The 16943-nt window shown below is 54.9% G+C and overlaps 1 protein-coding gene across 11 annotated transcripts; it reads left to right on the top strand.

Moving 5' to 3' along the window:
- The first annotated feature begins 803 nt into the window (after positions 1-803).
- IKBKE (inhibitor of nuclear factor kappa B kinase subunit epsilon) lies at positions 804-14569 on the top strand. 11 transcript variants are annotated; one of them, XM_071817755.1, is made up of 21 exons: positions 805-1101; positions 1239-1339; positions 2079-2219; positions 2557-2686; positions 3099-3200; positions 3330-3511; positions 3798-3958; positions 4405-4515; positions 4811-4990; positions 5317-5519; positions 5880-5944; positions 6022-6113; positions 6773-6857; positions 8482-8744; positions 9695-9771; positions 9994-10033; positions 10883-10984; positions 12421-12517; positions 13192-13295; positions 13503-13574; positions 13825-14256. In XM_071817755.1, exons 2-21 carry the CDS (start codon positions 1253-1255, stop codon positions 13892-13894), a joined length of 2364 nt encoding a protein of 787 aa, XP_071673856.1. In that variant the 5' UTR covers positions 805-1101; positions 1239-1252; the 3' UTR covers positions 13895-14256. The 11 variants fall into 11 exon arrangements, 9 of the variants coding, with proteins under 9 accessions (XP_071673851.1, XP_071673855.1, XP_071673856.1 ...); XM_071817752.1 differs by having other exon boundaries at positions 806-1101; positions 3099-3511; positions 6773-6874; positions 8482-8557; positions 8632-8744; XM_071817757.1 differs by lacking the exon at positions 3099-3200 and having other exon boundaries at positions 808-1101; positions 6773-6874; positions 8482-8557; positions 8632-8744.
- The last annotated feature ends 2374 nt before the right edge of the window (positions 14570-16943 follow it).

Raw genomic sequence — 16943 nt, 5'->3', positions numbered from 1 at the left:
GAGTTTGCCTGCAGACCGGTGAAGTGCCGTGTCATTTTTGCACTGATGCACTGGAGATGGGGGATGCCCCAAAATCTCCCCGCTGCCCTTTGCTCATCTCTGAAACTGGAAGTGTTTGCAAGCACCGGGGCTGGGCTGGATCTGTTGTTTCGTGCATATGGGGGCTGGGTTTGTGGCCAGGGGAAGGATCAGGGCTGTTTGCTTTCTTTGCACCTGCTTCCTCCCTCTTTTTCTGCTCCTTATTACAGGCAGTTTTACCTGGGCCAGGCTCAAGCGCTGCCCCGGGGACAGGGAGCTGCCCCATCCCTGCAGCTGCATGTGGGAAACCTCTGGGACCCAGAACTCCTGCAAAGCTGCTCTGGGAGACAAACGGGTTGAGCTAAACCCCCTTGGCCCCGGCACAGCTTGTGAGCAGCACCCGGCGCAGGGGTGGCTCCGCAGAGCGGGGCGATGACAGCAGCTCACGGCAAACACATCCCCAGGTGCCAGGGGGCAACCAGGGCCGAGCACTGAAAATCGCTTATTTGCAGTGTATTTTTTTCCCAGTACATTTTATTTTCAGTGCATATCTTCTTTTGCAGTTTTTTTAAGTGCAAGCCCGCATATTTGCCCCATGGGTGTGCAGTGCCCGGCACGAAGGCTGAACACAGACCCTGGATGCGGATCCTGAGGTCCCTTTGCCTCCCACCTCCCCACCCCACGCCGGTCCCTGCTCAGCCCCATTCGCTGCTCCCGGAGCCCGTTGGGGCCCCGGCTGCGAGCCCAACACTCCTGGGGACAGTTGCAACTCTGGAATGTTTTTTCTCGAGCAGGAAGCTGAAGCATTTCCTCCTCCAGCCGCAGCCACTGCTTGCCGAGCGGGTTTTGCAATCCCATCGCTTTCTGTTCTCGCGGTGGGGAGGTGCCTCTCGCCACCTTGCAGCTCGGCGTTTGTTTGCTTGCTTTTTGGTTTTTTGGTGGTGTTGTTTTTGAGTTTTTTTGATCTGTCAGTGTTTCGCTGCCAGCACCGACAGCTCCCGGTGACAGGGTGGCTTTGGCAGCGCCAACGGCCCCGTCCATGCGCAGCCCTTCGCCTGGTGCTGCCCGCTCGGCGCTGGCGAGGTAGGAGGCCGGCACAGCCTGCCAAGGGGAATGTCCTGCGCTGTTGTTTTACCCCGGGCACCGCCAGGCGAGGACGGATAAACACCGGGGTTTGCTGACGGGGTTGGCAGAGGTGACCCGTGTGCTTCCCCCCGCAGCGGCACTGCTGGAGATGCAGAGCACCCCAAACTACCTGTGGAGCACGGAGGACCTCCTGGGCCAGGGTGCCACGGCCTCTGTCTACAAAGCTCGCAACAAGGTGAGCGGGGGTGGGTAGGGGAGCAGCACCCCCCAAAAAGCCGTCCCCATGTCCCCCCAGCCCTCCTGCCCCACAGCATGGGGATACCTGTGCTGTCTGTGCTCCCCTTTGCTCGGACCCCCTGGAGCTCCCATCGAGAGCAGACGCTGCCGGCAGCATGGGGGCTGCTTTGGGTTTCATTTCCATTTTTCGTTCGGCTCCTTCCCCCACGGTACCAGCTCAGGTCTGTGGGCTGAGTGCAGCTTTTGGGGGGCTCGTGGCTGGGTCCTGCTCCCCGGCTGCCGACGCTGTTGCAGAGGGAAGGAGCTGATTTCGGGGGAATGCCCAGAGGTTTTGAAAACCCCGTCCTTGGCCATTTGCATAGCTCATGCAAACACTTGCCGGGGTTGGGGTAGAGACTCGCCGGCCTTTGAAGTTTATTGAGCGAGCTGTCTCTGCACAGAGGTGGCTCAGAGGATGGGCTGGGAGAGCAGGCGGGCGCTGCCAACCTCCGCCCCAGCCATAAACCTTGTATGAAGCTGAATAAACACGCTGCCGTGTAGCATCTGGGCTTCAGGGACAGAAAGCAAAGGGAGGTGAATAACAGCGGTTTGCCTTTGCAGTGGGGAAAACAGAGGCTGCAGGAAGCCTGCTCAGAAAACACGTTACACTGTCAGCACAGTTTGCATCCTGAGCTGATGGAGCCGCTTACGACGTGGATGGTGTCACCTTCCATTTCCTTTTCTTCCTCTTTTCCTAGAAATCAGGGGAGCTGGTTGCTGTGAAGGTCTTTAATAACGCCAGCTACCTCCGGCCCCAGGAGGTCCAGATGAGAGAGTTCGAGATGCTGAGGAAGCTGAACCATAAAAACATTGTCAAATTATTTGCTGTGGAGGAGACGGTAAGCGGGGCCTCAGCTCGCAAACCCGCCATGCTGGCTGGGCCAGTAACGCGGGGACACTGGTCAGAGCGGCGGGAGGGGAGCGCTGGTCCCGAGCACCAAACCTGGGGACACTGGTGGCACTGAGTCACTGGGCTGGAGCACGACTGTGACCCGCTGTTGTCCCCTGGCCAGGCGCGTGGCGCAGCGGGGACATTCGCCAACACTGGTTTGTCCGAGGAGGAGAAACCTGGGGACGTGCCAACCGAGGGAGGGGACATGGTCCTGTCTGGGGTGGTGACAGGCTGCCAGCTGGGACATGGGGCCAGTTGAGCCCTCATGGCTGCTCCATCGACAGGGCAGCAGCAAGCAGAAGGTGCTGGTGATGGAGTTCTGCTCGAGCGGCAGCTTGCTGAACGTGCTGGAGGACCCGGCGAATGCTTTTGGCTTGGCCGAGTCCGAGTTCCTCATCGTGCTGCAGTGTGTGGGTGAGTGCAGGGGTCCCTGTCCCCGCCATGGCAGGATGGGGACATCGTGAGGCTGGTGGGACCCTGTGGACGTGAGGGCTGGGCTGAGCGGTCAGAAATTGCACCTCTGATCATGGTGGGGTTCTGAGCTCTGTGTCCAGGGGAAGCCGGAGGGTTTCTCCTTGCGATGACAAGGGATGATGGTTTGAAACTACAGGAGAGAGATTCGGGCTGGAAATGAGGGTGGTGAGAGCCTGGCCCAGGTTGGCCAGAGAGGTGGTGGATGAAGGATCCCTGGAGACATCCCAGGCCAGGCTGGACGGGGCTCTGAGCAACCTGAGCTGGTGAAGATGTCCCTGCTCATGGCAGGGGTGGCACTGGGGGAGCTGGGAAGGTCCCTTTCCCCCCAAGAGTGTCTGATGATCCCTTGCAGATCCGCTCCGGGACGCAGCTGCAGGAACAGGCTGTGCCCTGCAATGGGGGAGCGCAAGGGCCATGCCCTGTTGTGTGCTCACTTATCCTCTCCATTCCCCCGGTAACCTTGGTCCCCATTTAAATGCAACCAGCCCTGTGGCTTGTCCCTTCCCTGTCCCTTTTCCTGTCCCTACATTCAAACAAAGCACGCCAGCCCCATGCACAAACGCTGCCTCCCCCTTGTGCCCAGTGGCAGGGATGAACCACCTCCGTGAGAACGGCGTCGTCCACAGAGACATCAAACCCGGCAACATCATGCGGCTCATGGGGGAAGACGGGCAAAGCATCTACAAGCTGACAGATTTTGGGGCCGCCCGTGAGCTGGATGATGATGAAAAGTTTGTGTCTGTGTATGGGACGGAGGAATATCTCGTGAGTACAGCGTGCCACCATCTGGGGGTCCTGGGGGAATCTTGTCCCCATCCCTCCATCCAACAGCTGGGCAACTTATCGAGATCAGCAGTGGCTTGGAGAGCCCCGTTTCACAGGGACCACATTTTTTGAAGAAGGGCAGCTCAGCACTTTTGTTGTAGAGTTACAGGCGGTGTGTGGTTTGGAGGATCCAGCAGTAGAAGTGGCCAAAGCCAGGGGTCAGCTTCCAACCTGGTACCAAGGCTCGATGGATGCATTGGAAGCTGCTCTCTTCTTCACCCCGCAGCACCCAGACATGTACAAGCGAGCGGTCCTGCGCAAGCCACAGCAGAAGGCGTTCGGTGTCACCGTTGACCTCTGGAGTATCGGTGTCACCTTCTACCACGCTGCCACCGGCAGCCTCCCCTTCGTCCCCTTTGGGGGACCTCGCAGGAACAAGGAGATCATGTAGGTACCGTGTCTGACTGGGAGGGATGGGTGATGCTGCGTGCGGAGGTGGGACCGTGGCTGGTGGCCCCGGGGGCTGCAGGACAACCTGGCTGTGCCTTGGTACAGCCCAGAAAGCGCTGAAACGTGGCTGAGTCCATAGTCTGTGCAGTACGGAGAGCGTGCACGTGCGGTGTGTCAGAAGACCCCATATACCATATTTGCCCTCAAAATGCATCCTTGAGACTTTGTGGCTAAACAGCTGGAAGAAGAGGCAGCGTTAACATTTTCTTGAGACCTTTTGACTGCTTCTTAAAGTATTTTCCCTCTGTGCCTTTTTATTCTTTCTGTGAGTCATGTCTTTCCCACCCCATCCCTGCTCTGCCCTTTCCCTTTGCACTGAACCCAAGGGATGTGGTGCCCAAATACTCAGCTCGTTTCACCTCCAAACAATTTCCTTTCAACAGGTATAAAATCACCACCGAGAAGCCTCCCGGAGCCATCGCGGGGGTCCAGAGGCAGGAGAATGGAAGCATCGAGTGGAGCTATGAGCTGCCTGTCACCTGCCAACTCTCCACGTGAGTGTCCCTTGGGCTCGGCTCCTGCTGCGGGTCTCCTGTCCTGGCACCACGGCTGGAGGGGACATCGCTCCTCAGATGGTGCAGGAAGTTTTAACGAGGCAGGTGAGCTTTTCACCTGCAGGTTTGACAGCTCTTGGACCAGGTCTTGGCTTTACAGCTGGGAAAAGAGGGTGCAAGACCAGGCAGAGGGTCCGTTGGTGCAGGAATTTAGGCTGCGTCTCTCCCTGGTCCCGCGGGTCACTGCATTACTGGCTCAGGGTCTGTGCAAACATCTCTTCTGCCTTTGCTGCAGGGGGCTGAAGGACCAGCTGATCCCCATTTTGGCTAACATCCTGGAGGTGGACCAGGAGAAATGCTGGGGATTCGACCAGTTTTTCGCAGAAACCAATGACATTTTGCACAGGATTGTGGTCGACGTCTTCTCCCTGCAGCAGGCTTCCTTGCATCGCATCTACATCCACTCCTACAACACGTAAGGCTGTGGTAAAAGAGAATTTGGGGATGAAGCTCAGGAGCCTCAGCCCCTCATTTCAGTAGGTAAACCTGGGGGGAGCACCTGCTTAAACCTGGTTAAAACAAACCAGGATCAAACCACCTTTTGCTGGGAAGTGCATTAGCTGGGAACCCTCAGCTCCTGCTGTGGCACCCGGGGAGCCCCAGGGAGGTTTTCTGAGGGGCTCTGCTGACCTCGGGGGATATTTTGCTCTGAGAAGAAGGCAGCAGGTTGTCAAAGTGACCGAAACCTGAGTGTTCACCTCATTGCTTATTCCACATCCTTTCGTTTCTTTTTCCTTTTAGTACCACCAAGTTTTTAGATGCTGTCTTCAAGCAAACAAACATCGTCCCTCACCACCAAGAATATTTTTTTGAAGGTCATCTGTATGAGTTGGATCCTAACCTACAAGCTGATCATTTCTACAGAACCACAGAGAACAACCCTCTGACCTTGCTGAGCACTGCGGAGCACCCAGAAGAGGTGGTAGGAGTCAGATACAGAGACCGTGAGTACCGCTGGCTTGGAGATGCAGCATAGCATGAAGGGTTGGTGCTGGAAGAGAGATTGGCTTAGATTTTAATCTGCAATGCACAGCAGGAGGTGGAGGGGTTATGGTGCTGGAGCAGGATTAGGATTAGGGCGGTTTGGCCCTGCTGTGTGCTGGTGTGGTTTGTACTTTTGTCCACATTTCCAAAATATCTTGGAGAGCTGCACTAAGCCTCCAGCATCTCAGCTGCTCTTGTGCACGAAATCCTGAGCGGCTGTGGGGTTTCCTTCAGCGGGGGTGAGACATCTCTGTGGGTCCACGGCTCAGGGGCTCTGCTCTGGCTCCCCAAAGTGCCATCCCCACCTTCTGTCTTTCCAGCCACACTTGACTTTCCAAAGTTTGTCCCCAAGGTGGACGTGGTGGCCGATTGCAGCGCGGCCAAGGTGAGTGGGGGTTCCCGCACCCCTGGGGAGCCCCGGCCCTGGGGGCGCATCCTGGGGTGCTGCCCTTTGCTTTGCAGAGTGCGGTGGGCGCTGGGTACCAGACGCTGCGCATCGCCCGGGCCCTGCGGCGCTGCCGGGAGCTGCTGGCCAGAGCTCTGCACTGGGTGATGTGAGTGCCGGGGCCACCGTGGGCATGGCAGGGGTGACCGTCCCTTCCCAGCACCCAGAGATTTGCCTCTTGGGATTTAAACTGCTCGGGGTTTTTTCTCTTGCAGACAGCGCAGGACCTGCTGGGATGTGAGTGTGGGGTATGGGGAGGGAGCACAGCACCATGGCCACTGTACTGGGCTGCAAGGGGGCTGGACCTCCGTGAAAATCCCACACTCAGTGTTGTGAGGATGCTCCTGTCCCCATTTGCTACTTCTGAGTCACATTTTTTCAGTTCAGGAGATGCTGAGGAAAACTACATTAATTATTATTATAATTAGTATAGACAAATATGTATAATATTACTGCATTACATAGTATGTTACAGCATTATAACATACTATATTATATTCTGTAAAATAACAATAATATTGTGCATTTTCACTGTCCTACCCATTTCATTCGAGGCAGAAGCTTCTTGCACAGCAGCAGAACAGTGCCCAGCAGGTGAAAGCCCCCCTGCTCGGGACCTGTACCCAGTTTTGCTTGCATCCAGCCCCCCATTTTCCCTTGAGGAGCCACCAGCTGCATCCTCACCCCCCACCACACACAGCCAGCCCTGGGATGGAGGTCGGGCTGCCAGGGAGCATGTGTTGGACAGGTTGTTTTCTCTCTTGGCAGCGGGAACCTGAAAACAGAGTGTTCGAGGATTTTGGAGCAGAAGAGAGGGGCTTTTTCCATGCTCGCCTGCCTGCAGCTCACCGAGGTGAAGATTCATGTGCTGTAAGTCTGACTTTGCAGCCGCAGGGATGCAGGCGGCACTGGTGCTGTCCTGAGGCTGCTGTCATCCAGAGACCTGGACAGGCTGGAGAGCTGGGCAGGGGAAAATGTCATGAAATAGAACAAGGGCAAGTGTAGAGTCTTGAATCTGGGTAGGAACAACCCCAGGTTCCAGTGTAAGTTGGGGAATGACCTATTAGAGAGCAGTGTAGGGGAAAGGGAGCTGGGGGTCCTGGGGACAGCAGGGTGAGCATGAGCCAGCACTGGGCCCTTGTGGCCAGGAAGCCAATGGTACCTGGGGTGGGTTAGAAGGGGGTGGTCAGTAGGTCAGAGAGGTTCTCCTGCCCCTCTGCTCTGCCCTGGGGAGACCACACCTGGAATATTGTGTCCAGTTGTGGCCCCTCAGTTCCAGAAGGACAGGGAACTGCTGCAGAGAGTCCAGCGCAGCCACCAAGATGCTGAAGGGAGTGGAGCATCTCCCGTGTGAGGAAAGGCTGAGGGAGCTGGGACTCTCAAACGGGGACTCTCAAAGGTGCCTCAATAATCAGAAATAAATAGAATTCCAGGAGTAAGCTGGTAGCTGGAAGGTAAGAGGCTTTTTCACTGTATGTGGAGGCCGCAGGAAAAGAGCCGCCTTGGCTGTTTCTCCCTCTTTGCTTCAGTTTTTAATGGTTTTGCAGGAGCCCAGAATTGGCCCTTGCTCCCTGGCTCCTGCTCCAGGGTTTTCAGTCTGTTCCAGCCCCCGAGCTGCAGAATAAGTGTGAGAAGGAGCCAGGGGTGCTGCTGCCAGCTCGTGGGAACAGGAGAAAGAGCCAGCGCTGCCAGCAGAGTTAAAATAACAGGCGGGTGGCACCAGCTGCGCATCGCGCTGCGTTCCCACTGAGCTGGCGTCCGCCCGACCGCACCGTCCGTGATGAGATAGATAGCTCTTGTTTCCATTCCAAAGGCTCCATTTGGGGCTGAATTATGGACCAACCCTGGGCTGTTCTCACCATAACCGACGCACCATTCCCACATCCCCCCACCCCAGGGGAAGCTGAACCCATTTTCTCTAAAGCAACCCACGATTGTGTTGCTTTGTAGTGGAAAACTCATTGCTGCTGGGTTGCTCTTACTCTTTTCAGTTCAGCAATTCTCTTAATTTCCATTTCATCTCAAAAGACAGGGACACGCGGTTCCCGTTGGCGGCAGCGCGGGGCTGCAGTGCCAAGAGCACGGATGCTGCAGCTGGATGCTGCTGCTCATCCAGCCCTTCCAACACGGGCCGGAGCGGGGGGATTTCTGCTGACTTGGCTCCGCTTTGCACCCTCGTGCCAGCTGCAGGCAGGCAGAAAACATCGGACCTGGCGTAAAGCCAGCGGATACAAAGCCAATAATCTTGGAATAAATTGGGAAAAAACAGGGCGAGTTTTTACCGGATCAGCACTTTGCATCTTACGCCTCAGATCTAGCACCCGGAATTCAGATTTATTGCCTGAGCAAATCACAGCCTGGCCCTCCTAGGAATGCTGACGGTGCCTCCACCACGGGGTGGATTTTCTCTGCCCAGGTGGCGGCTGCTTCTGGCTGATATTCTGCTTAAGGAATGTTCTTTTTCGAACTCTCTCCAGGTACGAGGCTGCTCCTGGAGGCAGCGGGGTGCCGGCTCTGAAGGACGTGGCCGTGGTGAAGACCAGGCTGCAGACGGTGAGTCCGTGCGGGGCCGGGAGCATCCGCAGCGTTCGGAGCAGCCGCCTCCATCCTCTCCTCCCCACCTGCAGGTCTCCGAGGAGCTGTCTCAGTGCTCCCACAGCATCTTTGACTTCGAAGGAGTGCTGAATGGCCTTTTGTCTGAACTGGTGAAGCACAGGCAACAAGTGCACGAAGACAAAAGGTTTGTAGCGCCAGCTTGAGTGAAATCCCTACCAATGCTTTGCTGGATTGAGCCGACATCCCTGGGACAGTCCATCCCTGAGAAAGTGGCGTAACAGCTTACCCTTGGTGCCATCTCAAGGCAGATCAGGGCTAAGAGGGTTATTAGGGGCAGTCAACATGGCTTCACCATGGGGAAGTCGTGCTTGACCAACCTCATTGACTTTTATGAGGACATAACAAGATGGATGGATGATGGCAGAGTGGTGGACGTGATCTACCTTGACTTGAGTAAGGCATTTGACACAGTCTGCACAGCATCCTCACAGCTAAACTGAGAGAGGAACAACCCCAGGTTCCAGTGTAAGTTGGGGAATGACCTATTAGAGAGCAGCGTAGGGGAAAGGGACCTGGGGGTCCTGGGGACAGCAGGGTGACCATGAGCCAGCACTGGGCCCTTGTGGCCAGGAAGGCCAATGGTACCTGGGGTGGGTTAGAAGGGGGTGGTCAGTAGGTCAGAGAGGTTCTCCTGCCCCTCTGCTCTGCCCTGGGGAGACCACACCTGGAATATTGTGTCCAGTTCAGAGCCTGGCCCAGGCTGCCCAGGGAGGTTGTGGAGTCTCCTTCTCTGCAGACATTCAAACCCGCCTGGACACCTTCCTGTGGAACCTCAGCTGGGTGTTCCTGCTCCATGGGGGGATTGCACTGGATGAGCTTTCCAGGTCCCTTCCAACCCTCCACATTCTGGGATTCTGTGACATTGCCATGTGGTCCCAAACAGCTGTGCACAGCCCCTCGCTGCAAACGGCTTCTAACAGCCCTGTGCACACACGTGGAATATTGCGTGATGTCCCTGTGTACAGATGTGGGTAGCAGCAGTGTTCAGCTTTCACCCCAAAGTGCTCATTTCACCCCGAGCTCATCCCCTTCCTCTTGTGGGGTCTCACGGCTCCTTCCCTGTCCCCGTCTCAGCATCCAGCAGATCGAGTGCTGTGTGGAGAAGATGCAGCTGATCTACAAGCAGTTCAAGAAGGCCAGGACGTGTCTGCGTAAGTGACGGGAGCTGCAGCAGGAATGTCCCTGTGCTGTCCGGGTGGAAAAAGTGCATTATTTCATTTTGCTGGTTTCGCAGTTATTTCTGTGCTGTGACAGTAGTCGCAGGGGCTGCAGCCCTGAGAAGCCCCACGAGTGACCTGTGTGTGTTGTGCCATTGCCCGTTTGTTGGATTATGAACAGGAAAATGTGTAGTGACTGGTGTCTTTCCCCCCCAGGGCTGGGCTACAACGAGGAACAAATACACAAGCTGGATAAGTAAGTCCCACCCCTCTCCCATTTGTAGGACCTGCCCCACACTGCGGACAGGTGGGTGTTTGGTGTTTCTGATCGAATCCCAAGGGGATGTCAAACATTCCTGGGTCACTAAAGGGCACCTACAAGCATCTTCTGTGATGGTTCATTGACACAGAAGCTTTCAGAGCAAAGTTTTCAAGCCACAAGTTATAATATTTCAGGCGATGATGCAGAAAACCTCTGCAGACCTGGGGCCAGGGAGCTGCTCTTGGGCCAAACCCCCGCGCTGGGCTGCGGGATGAGCACATTTCAGGCTGTGGTTCACTCTGTTTGTAGCCGTTTGTTCACTGAGATGTGGATTTAGGCCGTGTCTGTGCTTTCACATCTGCTTTCGGTGGGAGTGAAGTGCCTGGTGGCTTTTGTACCTTTTAAAAATCCTCCTTTTAGTTTCTGTTGAAACCCAGTGAATATAACACGGAGAAGAAATGAAACGCACACTTCAACATCTACCAGAGGTGGTGAAATTTGACAGCTGGCTCCGTTATGATAATTAATCTTCAGTCTAACCTTGGGCATTTGCTTTAAACTCCAAGGCAAAGACTTCTCCAAGTGCCCCGGGGTGGGGATGAGGGCCTGGCTGGGGTCCCTTCCCTGGTCCCTAAATCCCCCTCTCCACCACAATTAGCTTTTGTTTTCTTTATGTTTTTCATGTTTTCTGATGCAAAATTCACTACTGAGCATCCAGTCCCTCTTTCTCCATTCGGGGGTCAGCTTTAGGTCTCCTACCATGTGAGCTGTGATGTTCATTTTCATGCAGTTAAGAGAGTAAGTGGGTTTTATTTATTTATGTTGTTTCTCTCCTGGTTTTAGGGTGAATTTAGGGCACCTGGCCAGGAAGGTTCTGTTGATTTTCCAGGACGACTGTGTCCAGCGCTACCAGGAGGCTCTGACCCTCCACGGCAGGAGGATGAGGTACCAACATCTCCTGGGGTTTTGGGATGGGAGAGGGGATCCACCAACAACCATCGCTTACAGATTTGCTCCCTGGGATGCAGATGGAGATGTTACTGCTGCTCAGGGACTTGTAAAGGGGTAATAAGACCTTTAGGCGACTGATTGCTAGAAATCCTGCTCTGTGTGCTGGGTCTTATCTGTTGTTTCAAGTTACATTTTTATAAAAAGCCCCCTAAACTTGCAGCTCGAACTCAAGCAGCTGGTTTCCTCGCTCACTGATGGGGACGGGTTATTCTATCAGGACAAAATTGTTATCGAGACAAAGAGATCTACTTATTAGGAATGGCTTTCTGTTCAACAGCGTTCGGGGAATAACGCAAAGAGCAAATGACCTCGCCGTGATTGAGCACAATGCAAAGAGCGGGGGCGAGGGAAAGAGGATGTTGCAGAAGTTCAATTCTTATTGCAAAGTTGCTTTTAGAGAGCAGGGCCCATTCCCCTGTGTGGGCAGGGGGAGAATGATTTGCCATAATGCCTTAGAATTAAACCTGGCTTTTGATGCAGTGCCTGTTTCTGATGTGGAGTAGTCCTGCGTCAGATTTACTAGGGGAAGGATTTTTAGGCTACAAGTTTGTCCTTGTCCCTGTCCCATCCCCACCTTTTCCCATTTCAGCCTCAGTCCCCATCTGCACTAAATCAGGGCATTTACCTTCGCTCAAAGGGAGGAGAAAACCCTTTTTGTGTTTTGCTAGAGTATATTTGTACCTGGTTTTCTGCCCTTAGGGAGACGGTGCTGTGAGTCACAACTGGGTATTTTTAATTTCTTGTTCTTTCAGTTTTCATTGTCCTGGTTTGAGTTTCTTCCTGCAGCCTGGGTTTGTGGTGTGGTGGCTGTGTTTCTGGTGACCATTCACCATAAATATTCTTTCCCTTCTTTTTTAAAGCCAAACCAAACCTTTTTATCATACAACTCTCAGCGTTCCTCACCTCCGCCCCGGGATCTCTCGCCCTGTCGGGGTCTGGTTGAGGGGGAGCTTTTCTGGCCTTTATAGGCTTCAATGTGAAAGGAAACCATGCAAAATAATCCCAAAAAACTACAAACCGAGGTAGCCTTTTCGAGTAGATGCTCAGTCCCCCCTCAGGGGACAGAGGACGGGGCACTTATGAGGGAAGTGATGGGCTTGAGCTGTCTCTCATATAAGCAACACTTGCCTTAATTAATTAGCTATTAGTGTTGTTTGGATAACCTCACCTACAGTGGCTGTTAGCAGAGCTGCAGCCGTAATTACAATGCTGTTGTGACTCGCTTGCTTTCCTTCAGGATTTTCACTTAGGTCCAGAAGCATCTGCAGAAAGCGATGCAAAAATAAACCAAGCACATAATAAACAACATCTAACGACCCACACTGCTGCTGATCATTGACTGGAAACGTTGCCATCGTTTTTCTTTCTAGGAAAGTCTACGAGATAAAGAAGCATCTGAAGAGGCTCAGCAACCGCATCAGCGCCTGCAGCGTGGAGATGACGGAGTGCCAGGACTGCCTGCACAGCGTAGGTGCCCGCGGATGCTGCTGCAGCATCTCCCTGGTCCAGACATCACTGCTGCTCCCCTCTCCCAGCGCCCACCACATGCATCAGCAGGGAAACACCAGAGTGGTTTGAAACGGCTTTTTAAACAAGAAATTATTGGCCCTGTGGGTGGTGAGAGCCTGGCCCAGGTTGGCCAGAGAGGTGGTGGATGAAGCATCCCTGGAGACATCCCAGGCCAGGCTGGATGGGGCTCTGAGCAACCTGAGCTGCTGAAGATGTCCCTGCTCATGGGACATGGGGGAGCTGGGAAGGTCCCTTCAACCCAAACTGGTCTATGATCTTGCTGCAGTTTTTTGTGAGTGATCCACACTGGCCATCCTGCTTTCCCCCACTTTGGAGAGCAAGGAACGGGTCAAATTTTGGCCGTGGCACTGGGGTATCTCTACCCAATAAACAGGAATTGCAGCAGTAGAAGAGATGATGCTTCACCTCCGGCTCTCATGGTGGGCTATCTGACAAACTGCAGCGCAGCCACCTGGTAGATGCCCTGGTGCTTTGGTGATTCTGCGTTGCTCGTTCTGCAGAGGTGGAGGTGCAGGGGTGACTGTGGAGGTGGCATTTCCCGGGGCTGTGTCCCAGGGCAGACACCGCAAACAGCCACTGCTGCTGGGGCTGCCATGGCTCTGTGTCCACAGGTTCTGGACAGGTTTCTCCAGACGGAGAAACGGAGTTTGGCCCCGGTTCCTCCCGCGCCTTCACCTGTCCATCTGAGCCAGGCACGCCAGGAGATGGCTTTTCGGTGAGTCACTTGAAGAGGGTTTTGTGGACAGCCCAGCTCCTCCGGGACAAGCGGGACTCGCTCATCCTTTGCACCAGCAGCTGGGTGAGCGATGGGGCGAGGGCTCTGTGTCCACAGGGACGAGCTGCGTTAGCCCTTCACCCCCGCGCACCCATCACCCCGCTCGATGACCGCGGGGTGCTAAGGGGCTGCTTGTGTCCCCGGCAGGATGCAGGAGCTCCTGGAGCAGATGAGGTCGGTAACTTGTGATCTCCAGTTCAACAACGGCATCATCGAGCGGTAAGAGCACCCAGAGATGGGGATTCCTGCCCTGACACCCTGCGCTGCCCCAGGAAGGGGTAGTGAGTCTGGGTGGGCTCCCTGGGAGCTGTGCTGAGCACAACCACAGCTTCTCCTGGGCTGGCTCACATGGGGTTCTAATGGGAGCAGGTTTACATCATGATCTGGCAGCAGAAGAGAGTTTATCGTTCTTGGAAGTTTAAGCATGATCTCCTGCAAATGCTATGTCGTGTCTACGCCCTCTTTCCAGCCTTTTTCCTGCTCAGCACTGGCAGCTGCTCACTGCCATGGAGAAGTGGGTGGTTTCCATTTCTGGATGAAACTCTGTGCAAAACTCAGCATCCTACTGCTGACAAACCCCGTGGGTTCCTTCCTCTGCAACCTATTTTGAGGATCTCAATGCAAATCAACAGTAGGAATAGGCACATCAAAATGTCAAAGAGATTCAGATCAGATTTTGAAAGAGAAAAAGAAATTGGTGATTGAGCCCAGCCCTGTTTTTATAGGAACAGTTATGTTATTGCAACATGTGCACTGTGAATAAGGGGGTAAGAAAAGCTCAGGTATGCTTTCAGTATGAAGAGACACTGGAACAAGCCCAGAGATGGGTGCCCAGCCCAAATTATATTTTGGGACTGCATGAGCCCAGGTGACCCAATTCTAGCTAAACCCATCAATTTGCTCCTGCAGGTTAAACAGGGCTGCCCCCACTCCCGGTGTGTGAGAGACGGGCTGAATTTGCAGCTGCTGAAGCAAACGGCTTTGGACAGCAAGGAACGCGTGCAGCACTTCGGGTCCGGAGCCACGGAGATGTTTGGTGTCGATGTTTGAGGAGCTCTCTGTGTCCTACCTCTCCGCTCCAGCACTTTTGCACAGTTCACCAGCATTAGCTTTGAGTGGCTTGGAAGCCTTGAAACATTTGATGAGAAAGTGGGTGTTTTTTTGTTTTGTTGTGTTTTATTTTTAATTATTACTTTTAAAGAGTGATTGAAGGACTTCACAGTATTCCAGCTTCTCTGTACCAGCACGTCGGATGATGAAGAAGAAGAGGCTAGACACATACTTATCTTCTGGAATCTTGTTTAGGGCTTAGTCCCATTTTTCACAGAATCCCAGAATGTCAGGGGTTGAAGGGCCCTGGAAAGCTCATCCAGTGCAATCCCCCCATGGAGCAGGAACACCCAGCTGAGGTTCCACAGGAAGGTGTCCAGGCGGGTTTGAATGTCTGCAGAGAAGGAGACTCCACAACCTCCCTGGGCAGCCTGGGCCAGGCTCTGCCACCCTCACCAGGAACAAGTTGCTTCTCAGATTTAAGTGGAACCTCTTGTGTTCCAGTTTGCACCCATTGCCCCTTGTCCTGTCACTGGTTGTCACCGAGAAGAGCCTGGCTCCATCCTCCTGACACTCACCCTTTCCATATTGATCCCCATGAATGAGTCCCCCCTCAGTCTCCTCTTCTCCAGCTCCAGAGCCCCAGCTCCCTCAGCCTTTCCTCACACGGGAGATGCTCCACTCCCTTCAGCATCTTGTGGCTCAATCCATTCTTCGAATTAAAATCCTTGAGAAGAACGCGGATACCCTTGGCTTATCCTGTCCTCAGGAATTCATGGGAGGTGTCAAACTCAGCTTGTCAAATTCCGGGATTTTTCACCCGGATTTTCCGCGCCGTTCCCGGCCGCAGAGCGCCCTCTAGCGGCTCCGTGTGGCCGTGCACCAGCCCGGTTCCCCCGCCGTGTCCCCGCCCGGGGCGGAGCGCTCGGACACGTGGAGGGGCGGGAGCCGGGGGGAAGGTGGCGGAAGAGGAACGTGCGCTCGGCTCTCCCCGCAGCGTTCGGCCTCACGCCGGGAAAACAAGTGCTCTGGGCTACAGTCACAGGATCATTTCAGTTGGAAGAGCCCCTCAAGATCATGGAGTTCAACCATAACCCACCCCTGGCACTGCCCCATGTCCTGAGAACCTCATGTCCGTCTGTCCAACCCTCCAGGGATGGTGACTCCAGCACTGCCCTGGGCAGCCTGTTCCAATGCCCCACAGCCCTTTGGGGAAGAAATTGTTCCCCACATCCAACCTCAACCTCCCCTGGTGCAACTTGAGGCCGTTTCCTCTGGTCCCACCACAGGAGGGTGCAACCCGAGCCCTCCAAGGTGCAGGGGTGACTTTGCACTGTGGCTGTGGGAGGGAGAGATAAAGCCCCTGCGGCCCCTCTGTCCCCGGGCGCACGCAGCCCTGCACACACAGCCAGGGCACAGCGGGACAGAGCTGGCACGGAGCAGTTTCGGGGATGAATAGACGCCTTGTGTTTGGGGAGCTGACTCACCCTGTCCCGCGCAGGGACACGGGGCTGGGTTGGGCTCGTGGCGCTATAAATGCCTCACCCAGAGCTGGGCCGAACGCCTTCCCTCATTGTGCACAGCGCACCGGAGACAAGGGTTATAAGAGGGTTTGTAGGCATTCCAGGCGTGGGCAAGGACTTTCCACCTGCACTGCTATGAAATAAAGCAGGGCTGTGGCTGAGACACTCACCCGTTCCCATCCCCGCCTGGGCAGGGCTCCCCGCTCCGGGGCAGACGAGATGGGGACAGGGAACAAGCTGCTGGTTTTGGCTGTACCGACGGAGGTACCGTCACCCACGCAGCGCTCCCCCGAGATGCCATCGGGCTTCAAGAGATCAACAAAGAGCTTCTGCCCAGGTTGTGGCAAAACCTGTTTGACTGAAGGGATAAAAAGATAAGAAAATCAGGTCGCTGTGGGGGTGTACACTGGGGAGACAAACTGTTGTGGACTCTTCCCCGGGCCCCGGCTCTCCAGGGGAGACACGCGGGCTCCTCGCACCCACACAAAGGGGACTTTTCTGCAGCCTGGGCCTTTACTGGGCTCACCGGTGCCCTGTGACACGACCGAGCCTGGCTCCATCTTCGTGACACCCACCCTTTATATATCTGTAAACATGAATGAGTCCCCCCTCAGTGTCCTCTTCTCCAGCTCCAGAGCCCCAGCTCCCTCAGCCTTTCCTCACACGGGAGATGCTCCACTCCCTTCAGCATCTTGGTGGCTGCGCTGGACTCTCTCCAGCAGTTCCCTGTCCTTCTGGAACTGAGGGGCCACAACTGGACACAATATTCCAGGTGTGGTCTCCCCAGGGCAGAGCAGAGGGGCAGGAGAACCTCTCTGACCTACTGACCACCCCCCTTCTAATCCACCCCAGAATGCCATTGGCCTCTATTAATAGAATGGTCCCAAAATATTATTGGTTCAATATAACAATACTGCAAGGAGGTACTCCAGGAATGTTGTTTTTACGTTAAAATACCTGAAAGGCACAGCTGGCCAGAGCGCAGTGCTGCCCATGGAGCTCCCGAGCCACAGCG

The sequence above is a fragment of the Patagioenas fasciata genome, chromosome 21, assembly GCF_037038585.1.
Source record: "Patagioenas fasciata isolate bPatFas1 chromosome 21, bPatFas1.hap1, whole genome shotgun sequence".
Classification (NCBI taxonomy): Eukaryota; Metazoa; Chordata; class Aves; order Columbiformes; family Columbidae; genus Patagioenas; species Patagioenas fasciata.
Note: the sequence above shows the minus strand (reverse complement) of the source record. Positions and strands in the feature narration are given on the sequence as shown.

Bases quoted from the DNA above. Each gene is read 5' to 3' on its own strand.
- IKBKE (XM_071817750.1), top strand. From the start codon at position 1,253: ATGCAGAGCACCCCAAACTACCTGTGGAGCACGGAGGACCTCCTGGGC. The intron at 6,114-6,772 runs GTGAGTGCCGGG...CTCTCTTGGCAG, and splicing joins AGAGCTCTGCACTGGGTGAT to CGGGAACCTGAAAACAGAGT. The intron at 10,985-12,420 runs GTACCAACATCT...TTTTCTTTCTAG, and splicing joins CTCCACGGCAGGAGGATGAG to GAAAGTCTACGAGATAAAGA.